Raw genomic sequence first — 11,767 nt, forward strand, 5'->3', positions numbered from 1 at the left:
CCAATATTGCATCCTAAACAGGTCGTCTGGGCTCTGCTTGAACACTTTCGGTGACAGGCTGCTTAGCACATACCCCACGAGGAACCCTACTCCATTTGCTACAGTTCAGAAGAAAAAGAAGCAAAGAAGTAACCTGGGTATGAATGACAGTCAGGAAAACCAGAGTGGCAAGAGAAAGAAAACCCCATTATTTTCAGAAACAGACTCAGATCTGAGGCAGGACTCAGGAATTCACAAGCACTCCTCTACACATCTTCCCACCAATTATCCTGAGATCTTCCCCATGCACCAAGTTTTATTTACAAAGGGTTGTAAAGAAGGGCAAGCAGCAAACAGGCTTTCCTCACGGAGCTTGTAGACTTACGGAAGAGAGATAAAGCATTTCTCCCTCATACATAAGCACAAACAAGTAATAAGAAGCAACAGTGAACAGAGTTTAACAAATAAACATCTTCTCAAAAAATGTAACAGTCTAAATAACCTATCAGAATTAACTTGTCCATAACTCTTACTTTATTGTGTTATTTCCTCAACAGAATTTTAGTTTTGAATTATCATTATATCTAGGCACCTCTTAGGCACTTCTGAAAATAGGGTTTGTGGAAGCACTACATGGATGACACTCAGGCAATGAACCTGAGGACGTTACTCCGCTTCAGTGCACACCCGTGTCCCTCTGGACAATGCTTTTTCATTGTATCACCTATGCCCTAGAACAAAGGGTCCCTGAGGCGACTTGGACACAGTCTTCTTGGGGAGAGGTAGGTCACCATGACAATGCATACTAAGGGGCTATGTCCCTGATGAGAATATAATAAGGGAAATGTAATAAGGGCTTGCTACTGCTGCCTCTGTTTGCTTCAGGGCCCCATCTGCAAAACCTCAGCCCTACCATGCCACAAACAACTTAGAGACCAGCATGAAGTATCAACTTTATTGAAGAGTTTCTAGGGCAAACCATACCTGCCCAGAGGCAAAAGTTAATCAGCCTATTGACAAATATCAAAAGGCAGGGTATGTGTGTGAACGTGGAAGACAGGCAAGCAAAGAAGTAGGTGAACTTCTGTGACAAATTTTGTCCTTATTCAGGTTAGACACCCTCAAATCCTTCATCCATTCCCTATGATTTTCAATTCCTTATAATCCTGAAAATTGCTTGAATTTCTCGAGCTATACAATGTGCTTAAAATTTGAAAAAGCTTAATCATTCGAACATCTCAGAGTGAGTACCCTGTCATTTTAATCTTTTGTTCATGTGTTTATGATTCTAGAGATAGCACCTGAAAAATGCATCTGAAATGTTCACAAGGGTGAGGGATTTTTTTTAAGTGACAATGAGGTAAAATGTTAGAGATTTGTGAAGGCATTGGTCAGGGCAGGAAAATATGTGTGGGAAAGGGGAACCCAGAAAGCAGAAAGCCATGATAAGAGAGGCAGAAGCCAATCTTTGTGTGTTTAGGCTGTAGCACTTCCCTTGCCCTAAGGCAAGACCCAAAGAAATACCTATCATATTAAGTCTGTATCTACGAATTCGAATGAGATTAAAAAAAAAAAACACAACTATTGAATGAATTTGACTGCCATACACAGAGAAGACAAACAAACAAACAAAAACCCTTTATTGTTATGTAAATGAGTCCACTTGGCTATACCCATGGACATTTACTTATTTCCATGGAAGATGTACAGGATAGAGGTTAAATTTCCCACCATATCTACATAGCGAGATTATCAAAGTTTATTCCACTTCTGCAATTTTCTAGATGTATGAACTTGAGGAAAAAAATCACTCATCTTTCTGTGTCATTTACAAATAGAAATAATGGTGCTTAAACTCACTGGGCTGTTGTGAGAATTAAGTTAGCATATGAAAAATACTCACTACCCTGCACAGAGTAATGAATAATTATTATATCTTCTTTATATGCCTTATAGATAGAGACGAAGACAGTAATTATAATAATTTCAGACAGTCCTCAGTTGTTAATTCACCAGTTTTTTGGTAGGTGCATTAAGATTCTTCAATTTGTGATGATAAATGAGGAAGTCAAGGGAAACAAAGAAAAACAAAACAGGCAGTTTTCTCTGGGAGTGGGATATACCTATGCACAGGGCTCTGCCCAATGTGTCTCCAGATGAAGGCTTGTGTTGCTTCCCATAGAGCACCACTGAACACCAGGCAATCTACTACTAACCTTCACTTATGTAACATCTAAAAGGTAGAGGTTAAACAGGAATCCAGGCAAATGTGCTGGTGTGAATAGCTAATTTGGAAGATCCAAGTGATATCTACATGGTTTCAGGCCCACAGAGCTATGGCATCACCAATGCGCTTTACAATAATAAGTTGTTTCATATTATGGGCAAATAATTCTCAGGTAATCGTCTCTGTTAATGTGATATAATCTAGTGAAGTAGGAATGACAAATATTACCAGCAGTGGCAGCAGCAGAACTATTTCACAAATAATAAAACAGGTTCGACATTCCACCCCTGAAATGACATTCTACCTTTTAAATTTCCAAGTTCTTAAAGTATGACCTTATTTATTTCTTAACTAATTTGATAAATATACGTTGGTTATGTATTATGGCCAAAGCAATGAACTTCACTAGAATAGAGCAATGAGTGAGATCTCTGCTACCAAGGAGGACAAATCCAGGAAGGTACATAGCTACCCCATAGATCTATTAATAGAGTCATGGTCATAATAGCAGCTGTGAGTGTGAAGGGCCTTTTGGACAAAGTCCTCACAGAGGCTCTGTTGTTTATTATGTTCATTCATGTGCAAAAGACCAGAGGTAAAATAACAGAGTGGTGTCTTGAAGAACTCTGCTGTGACTGGAGGAATAAATGAGAGGAATGGAAAACAGGAGTAAAGGGGAGGGTAATGTTGAAGGGGAGCATTCAAAGGCAAATAAAAGATAAATTGTACAATAGCATCAATATCATCTAGTCCTGAGAAGACCAACCCATAAAGAGCTGTTCTTGGTTCTGGGGGAAAATGCAACAGGAGAATTCTTCAAGGTGTTCCCCATTAATTATTACTTGGAATCTAAGTTGCCAAATGAGAAGGGTATGTTTAAAGAGATCATCACTGTGTGACTGCTAACATTGCAGGCTAAGTTGTACTCTGCTGCCCTGATGGTAGAATCCTCCCTTGATATAAAAATTTTGTAGCACTAATAGAGGAGGAAGGGCTCCCAGACTGATGATGGAGAAGACACACCTAGAAGTTAAAGCAAGTAAGAAACAAAAAGAAAGAACAAATACAAGAAGAGTTCAGTGGGCACAGTGCCGTGATATACTCAGAGCTACAGAGGGGATCTGAGTACTATGATTCAGAAGTAGTCTATCGAGGAGGGCCTCTTCAAAAAGGGAGGGCAGACTGGGAGCAGGAAAAGAATAAAAGAACAGACCATTTCTGGTGGACAATAAGGGCTGAAGTTGCCTTGGTTGGAGAAGAAAGTTCTCTGCAATAGCAGGCCAGGTTAAATAGCAAAAAGGGTTCAGTTTTCAGCAATTGAGCTTGAAACGCGTGAAGATGATGACATAATATGTCTGAGGGGTGGGCAGGAGGTGGGGTATGGGCACCTCTGGGCACAAGGGGACCAACTTGCAGTCTTGTCTTTGAATCAGCAGACAATATAAGCCACTGTAGGCTACAGAGCAGGATTGGCTTCCAACAAACTTGTGAACAGTCAGTAAATTTCTTTTTTGTGTGTGTGGTTTTATTTATTTATTTATTTATTTATTTATTATTATACTTTAAGTTTTAGGGTACATGTGCACAATGTGCAGGTTAGTTACATATGTATACATGTGCCATGCTGGTGCGCTGCACCCACTAACTCGTCATCTAGCATTAGGTATATCTCCCAATGCTATCCCTCCCCCCTCCCCCCAACCCACAACAGTCCCCAGAGTGTGATGTTCCCCTTCCTGTGTCCATGTGTTCTCATTGTTCAATTCCCACCTATGAGTGAGAACATGCGGTGTTTGGTTTTTTGTCCTTGCGATAGTTTCCTGCGAATGATGGTTTCCAGCTTCATCCATGTCCCTGCAAAGGACATGAACTCATCATTTTTTTGTGGCTGCATAGTATTCCATGGTGTATATGTGCCACATTTTCTTAATCCAGTTTATCATTGTTGGACATTTGGGTTGGTTCCAAGTCTTTGCTATTGTGAATAATGCCGCAATAAACATACGTGTGCATGTGTCTTTATAGCAGCATGATTTATAGTCCTTTGGGTATATACCCAGTAATGGGATGGCTGGGTCAAACGGTATTTCTAGTTCTAGATCCCTGAGGAATCGCCACAATGTCTTCCACAATGGTTGAACTAGTTTACAGTCCCACCAACAGTGTAAAAGTGTTCCTCTTTCTCCACATCCTCTCCAGCACCTGTTGTTTCCTGACTTTTTAATGATTGCCATTCTAACTGGTGTGAGATGGTATCTCATTGTGGTTTTGATTTGCATTTCTCTGATGGCCAGTGATGGTGAGCATTTCCTCATGTGTTTTTTGGCTGCATAAATGTCTTCTTTTGAGAAGTGTCTGTTCATATCCTTCGCCCACTTGTTGATGGGGTTGTTTGTTTTTTTCTTGTAAATTTGTTTGAGTTCTTTGTAGATTCTGGATATTAGCCCTTTGTCAGATGAGTGGATTGCAAAAATTTTCTCCCATTCTGTAGGTTGCCTGTTGACTCTGATGGTGGTTTCTTTTGCTGCTTCCCACCCTTCACTCCGTTTTCCAACAACTCTCCCACATCCCTCAGGACTGACCCTGGTAAGTTGGAATTTCACCAATTTTATGCAGTGCAATAACTGGAAAAGAACCCTAGTTTTCCTTTAGTTCAATTACCTATATTTTCAAAGTATAATATCAATCTGAATGATGTAAATTCAAGACTAAACAAATCAAGACTGAAACTCATTCCACTAATATTTATTGAGTGCCTACTATGATTTGGACTGATAATAGAGGGGTAAGGACAAGTCCCCTTTCAGATGTTCAGTCTGCCTTAGCATCTCAGTTCCCTTACCTTGTCTCTTGAGAGTTTCCAGCCATCATTTTCAAGTTTTTCCCATCCTCTGTTATTACCTACTCCTGAGGCATGTTGGGCTTGCTTCCTACCGTGTCCCTAACCTTACCACGCATACCTTCTCTTTAAACTCTCACTCAGAAAAGTATCTGATGCATTAAAGTCACTGTTTCCAAACTGGACTTTTTGGACACTTGAGGGTATAAAAATAAAAATAAAAATCTTCCAATGTCCAGGCAAGAATAGTTCCAAAGGACTGATTCTCTCATCTTCAACTCCTTTAAGAGCTCTTAAAATTGATCTGCTAGAGAAAGTGTCTTTTCCTTTCCCACTTCTTTTTTATATTTTTTTAACAAGGAAAGGCATAGCAAAATCTTGCCATATGGAAATGTCCAAGAGTGTAAGTTAATGCCAGTGCCAATGTCAGTGTAGAGAAAGTAAATGGCTAATAACTGGGTATCAAATCCTTTTGCAGGTCAGTGGTTTGCAATCTATTTCTTTCAATGCAATTGAAATAGAAGCTAATCAAGTTGTCAGCTAATAGATGAATGAAAATAATTTTGATGATATGTTACTGAATATTTTCTGGCACACAACTAATAAAAAGTTTAAATATTCCAGTGTTATTTCTATAACAAAACAAACTTTCATTCATGGAGCTATGGTACATCAATATTACTTATATGTGAACTAGTTTTCTTAGTGTTTACACCTCCAAAATGAAAATTCAGAATAGAATCGATGCTAAAATGTTTCTCATTGTGGTAATAAGTCTTACAATACAGACAAACATTGGACAAAAGCATAATATACATTATTATGAGATAGTTTTCCAGTAAATTTAAAAATTTTTGTCCAATATATTTTTAGATGTTTTATATATTTATATTTATATTGCTTTAGGTAAATATATGCTAATTATATAACAGCTAGAGAAAATCTTTTATAAAGCACTCAAAGTCTTAAAAGTACAGGAAACAATAAACATGTAGGTAGATACAGAGAAATCAATAAAAGACTTGCAATTATAAATATATTACAATACCATGAATTGTGACTTTGGTGAAATAAATGATTTAAAATTTCCAGTTTTAAAAAGATATACTCATTTGTGTACTTGTTTAAACAAGTATCAGTGGATATCATTACCATAGCACTGATATTTAGATTTCATTAGATTTCATTGAATACATAAAGAAGTAATCTAATAGTTTCATTTAAAAGTTCAATTCTCATAATGCAGTAAAAAATTAGACTCCCTGTGGCCACATAAATGTCTGATAAAAAATAGATGTTGTGCCTGTAGTCCTAGCTACACAGGAGGCTGAAGTGAAAGGATTCCTTGAGCCCAGGAGTTTGAGTCCAGCCTGAAGAACACAGCAAGGACTCATCCTTTAAAAATAAAAATAAAAATAAAAAATTTGATGTCAAGTTAAAACTATGCAAATTAGTATATCATTTTTTAAGTTTCTTAGAGGAAAATAATGTTTAAAGACAGGTACTTAAATCACAACAAAAGTAAAAATGCTTAATGACATGTCACCCAATCTCAAGTCAGACTTGTAATTTTACCAGGGTCTCCCTGGAGACGTCAGGTCACTGACAATGTTAAAAGAAGACTGGAAAAGCATAGAAGAATGGTTGAGAAAATGACTTCCTCTTTCATTTTCCTGCCTCACCAGTTGCATCAGTTTCCCATGGCTACTGTAACAAACTGCCACAAATATGGTGGGTTTTAACAACAGAGAGTTATTTTCTCACAGTTCTGGAGGCCAGAAATCCAAAATCAGTATCACTTGGCTCAATTCAAGGCACAGGCAGAGCCGCACTCCGTCTGGAGGCTCTTGAGAAATTCTTCTTGCCTCTTTTAGCTTCTGATGGCTGTGGGCATTCATTCAAGATAAAGATCTTGTGGCCAAATCATTGCAGTCTCCAAGGCCAGCATCCTTAAATCTGTCTCTGCTTCTTCTTTACATTGCCTTCTCCTCTGTGTGTCCGTTTCAAATTTCACTCTATCTCTGTCTTGTAAAGACCTTTTTCATTGTATTTAAGGCCCACCTAGAAAATCCAGGATAAGCCCTCCATCTCAAAGTCCTTAATTTAATCACATTTGCAAAATATTTGCCATATGATGTAACATTTATAGATTCCAGGAATTAAGACATGTACAACTTTCAGAAGTTCAATTTTTTAACCTGTTATACCTCCTGGAAATAAGACTGTCTAATTCTAGCACTACAAATGTATTCAAAAATACATGTAAAGTGAACGGAAAAATAACTATTCTCTGGAGCAGAGCTTCATTATCTCCTTTGTATTGAATTGTCTCTCTATTTGGAAATGAATATTTTTCAAACCAGTCTTCATACTGCCTTATTGCCTTGCATTATAGTTCAAGCAATCTCCTTGAGTTATTACTTCCCCTTAGTACAATTTCCCTTGAGAAATAAGCTTGTAGGCTCTAGCTTGCGGTCACACCTTCTTTTATTCCGTCATTCAACAGATACTGAGTAAAGGTGCTGTGGGCTTAGGAGTTTATTGTTGTTTCTAAGGGATGTAAAGGAAGAGCATGTCCTGGACAAGAAAACAAGAATCAAAATGCCAAGCAGTTCTGAAATCACTCAGAAAGTATTTATCAAATACCCACTGTAGTTAAGATTGCTAGGTAATTAAGTACTCAGGTCTGTTAACTTTTCCTATAAGGTGAGAGAAAAAACAGCAAAGTGAAGAGGAAAAATGATATAATAATTAATATACCACTAAGCATCTTCAGTGGTTATAACCTGTGAGAGTATGTTGGTGGTTTGTTGCAGCTATCTTTCAAACCTCTTGTTCTTCCTGTGATTTATTTTAGGCACTCAAGTGAACAGAGAGCCATGAGAAATTTGAGTGGAGGCCATGTCGAGGAGTTTGTCTTGGTGGGTTTCCCTACCACGCCTCCCCTCCAGCTGCTCCTCTTTGTCCTTTTTTTTGCAATTTACCTTCTGACATTGTTGGAGAATGCACTCATTGTCTTCACAATATGGCTTGCTCCAAGCCTTCATCGCCCCATGTACTTTTTCCTTGGCCATCTCTCTTTCCTGGAGCTATGGTACATCAATGTCACCATTCCTCGGCTCTTGGCAGCCTTTCTTACCCAGGATGGTAGAGTCTCCTACGTAGGTTGCATGACCCAACTGTACTTCTTTATTGCCTTAGCCTGTACTGAATGTGTGCTGTTGGCAGTTATGGCCTATGATCGCTACCTGGCCATCTGTGGACACCTCCTTTACCCTAGTCTCATGCCTTCCAGTCTGGCCACTCGCCTTGCTGCTGCCTCTTGGGGCAGTGGCTTCTTCAGCTCCATGATGAAGCTTCTTTTTATTTCCCAATTGTCCTACTGTGGACCCAACATTATCAACCACTTTTTCTGTGATATTTCCCCACTACTCAACCTCACCTGCTCTGACAAGGAGCAAGCAGAGCTAGTAGACTTCCTTCTGGCCCTGGTGATGATTCTACTCCCTCTATTGGCTGTGGTTTCATCATACACTGCCATCATTGCAGCCATCCTGAGGATCCCTACTTCCAGGGGACACCACAAAGCCTTTTCCACTTGTGCCGCTCATCTGGCAGTGGTTGTTATCTACTACTCCTCCACTCTCTTCACCTATGCACGGCCCCAGGCCATGTACACCTTCAACCACAACAAGATTATCTCTGTGCTCTACACTATCATTGTACCATTCTTCAACCCAGCCATCTACTGCCTGAGGAACAAGGAGGTGAAGGAGGCCTTCAGGAAGACAGTGATGGGCAGATGTCACTATCCTAGGGATGTTCCGGACTGATATACAACAGGTCCTGGGAGAGGTGAAAATAGCAGAATCTTAATAGGGCCTCCTCAAGGAATCAGAATGGGCTTAAAGGGAACATAAATATAATGTGCCAACATTTTCTCTAAATATTGTCTGGGACCTTCTGATACAAATGAAAGTTTATGAATCATTTTTACAGGAGTTTTCAAACTAAGGTTGGACTAGCTACAGAAGAATCACCTGGGAATTTGTTAAAATACAGATTCCCCCCAAAAAATATGTGGAGAGTCTTACTGAGTATGCGTGGAATGTAACCCTGCCGTGAATAATTTTCAAACTTCCTGGGAATTCCTATTTCATAGACAGTTTGGGATTCCCTAGTCTAGACCAAACCCATTATTTTATAAGTGAGAAAATATAATATGAGAAAACAAGGGAACTTACTGGTGGACATGCCAAGAAAAAAATTTGGTAGACTTCAGTGTAACAATTTCAAAGATCCAGATTCTCAAATCCCACTTTCATAAGAAACTGCACAAGTAGGTTATACCCCAAGACCTAATTTCATATCATCTTATCTACAAAACTCATATTCACTGAAAGTCAAAGCAGAGAGAGATGCAGTGCTGATATTCAGCCATATATTCTTGACTGAATATGGCTAACTATCCTCTCCATCTCCCTTCTTTGAATCTCAGGGGCATGTAAAGCTGGTTGACCTAACAAATATTGACCAGGTAGTAGGTAAAATGTTCTAGAAAGCTTATATACAGCTTATATACAGCTCCTTCGCTATGGCCAGCACCTGTTTTAACTAATTAGTGCCAGGGCTATACCGATTGTGAAATATTTTAAATTGTGTTCCTAGTCAAAGGATTGTAAGAACAGAAAATGCCTTCATAAGAAAGAAGATTGAAGAGCCATAGATAGGATGCAGATATCTCTATGGCAATTGGGATGTCTCAGGTTCATAGCCTGAATCATAGGTATTCTAGCAAGTTCCTTTGATTTTTGGAAAGTTACTTGAATTGTTCAGAGAAATTTTTCTTATCTTGAATCTAGGCTCATTTACACAAATTTCTGCATATTGAACCAAATTCAACGATTATTTAGATGTGGAATATGTGAAACAAAATAAATATGCAATAACAATAAATATGCATATTGGAACAAATTCCAGTAAACATGGATTGTTGGTCAGTGCACATTTGCCTATTCTGAGACAGATTTTGAGGGAGAAAAAGACATGTGTCCATCATTGCAAACTACTTTATCAACAATCATTTTAGATTTTCCAGTATTAAAAACAAAATAACAATAAAAGATCTGATACTTAAAACAGTTTAAGTTGTTTTGTTTTCTTAAAATTTCTGAATAGCCTTAGAAACAGCTCTGAACATAGCTCAATTTACATTACATTCTCCTCTCCTTTCATAGAATTATGAGAGACATGGAGTTCAGAATTCAGACCCTAGAACGAGCAAATTTCAATTTGATCCTGGCTTTACTAATAACAAGTTATGTGATCATAGGCAAGAAACTTTACATCTCTGCTCTTAGTTTCTCTTTGATAATAAAAATAATACCCTTTCCATCATATGGGCTTGTTGTGAATATTAAATAAATAACACATATGCGGGCAAAGGGTTAGCATTTTTTTTCTCTTTCCTTTTGGATAAATTTGATCTTGGATTAATTTCTAGTTCTGGTTCCCTAGAAACCTAATAAACATTACTACACAAAATTACTTATGGCACAAGTTATCTCTGAGCAGCAAATGACCTCTGGACTGGGAGGATGATGAATGTGTTAAGATATCTAGTGGGAAATAATAGCTTCAAGCTACTTTTGTAACTTGGCATGTCTTTTGAGGGAATTCTAGAAGCTAAGGATGCCCATGAAATTGTTACAAGTGATATAGGCACTTACATGGCTTGAAAATTCCAAGTTAAGGTGGAATCTGCACCCCTTGATGAAAATCTTATGTCCCCCTACCTGAGCTGACTTTAAATGACAGCGTCTATTCCTTCAACTGCTTTCAGGACTTCCTTTCCGTAAGAGAAACTCCTAAAATTGCCCTTCTAGAATGTTGGATTTGCTATCCTGCTTCCCTGAGTTAATTTTATGCCAGGTGAGGTCTTTGATAGTGTGTGAGTTTGTTTGCTGGACCCTAAGAAGACCTTCTGGCATGTAATACCGTTAACTCACAGTAAGCATTTAATAAATGCCAAGCTCCATCATTATTATCATTTTATCATTACAAATATCACGATATGCTTTCTAAAGGATATGCCTGTTCCATTAATCATGTATTAAACTCACTCTTACTCAAACTGAGATTGGAGAATTGGCTTTCTCTAAGACGCATATAGAAAGGAAAGCTCCAAGCAACTTTGTAACTATGTGGAGTAGGTAACAAGTTGATCAGAAAGTTTAGCATTCCCAATTATACAATCTAAAATTGGGCCAAGATGTCGTCAGATTCAGTCAGTGAAGTTCCTCCTTTAAAAAATGATTAAAACATGCTATTTCTATGACTCTCGTGATGTCATTGTCATATTTTTTCCCATTGGAAGATCACAGTGCTTTGGATTTATTATTCCTCTACTGTGAGAGCTTCCCATAGTGCATTAATTGGTGTTGGTGGGTTTCTAACTACTTACTTCATAGATTTCTTCAAATATTCTATTTTACTCCAACAACAGTGCTTTTAATATAAAACATGCTTTGCAAATGGTTCTTATTTGCAACTCAGTTTCAGTTAAGAAAATAAGTGGTTGTTTTTTGGTTGCCTGGCCAAAAGTGACCTCATTTTTCATTGCTAGGATAACCTAATTTTTTGAAGCTGAAAGCATGCCCGACCCAGGCAATAAACCTACATCTCTGCCATACAGTTGATATCTCAGCTTCTCTTGAAATTAA

General features: G+C 38.2%; 1 protein-coding gene across 1 annotated transcript; it reads left to right on the top strand.

Moving 5' to 3' along the window:
• Nucleotides 1-770: 770 nt before the first annotated feature.
• Nucleotides 771-10,918, top strand: LOC100982553 (olfactory receptor 6P1). Its single transcript, XM_057300835.2, has 3 exons — nt 771-1,089; nt 4,698-4,792; nt 7,903-10,918. The coding sequence occupies exon 3, from the start codon at nt 7,925-7,927 to the stop codon at nt 8,876-8,878; it is 954 nt and encodes a 317-aa protein (XP_057156818.1). The 5' UTR covers nt 771-1,089; nt 4,698-4,792; nt 7,903-7,924; the 3' UTR covers nt 8,879-10,918.
• The last annotated feature ends 849 nt before the right edge of the window (nt 10,919-11,767 follow it).

The sequence above is a fragment of the Pan paniscus genome, chromosome 1 (genome assembly GCF_029289425.2).
Source record: "Pan paniscus chromosome 1, NHGRI_mPanPan1-v2.0_pri, whole genome shotgun sequence".
Taxonomy (NCBI): Eukaryota; Metazoa; Chordata; class Mammalia; order Primates; family Hominidae; genus Pan; species Pan paniscus.

Bases quoted from the DNA above. Each gene is read 5' to 3' on its own strand.
- LOC100982553 (XM_057300835.2), top strand. From the start codon at position 7,925: ATGAGAAATTTGAGTGGAGGCCATGTCGAGGAGTTTGTCTTGGTGGGT.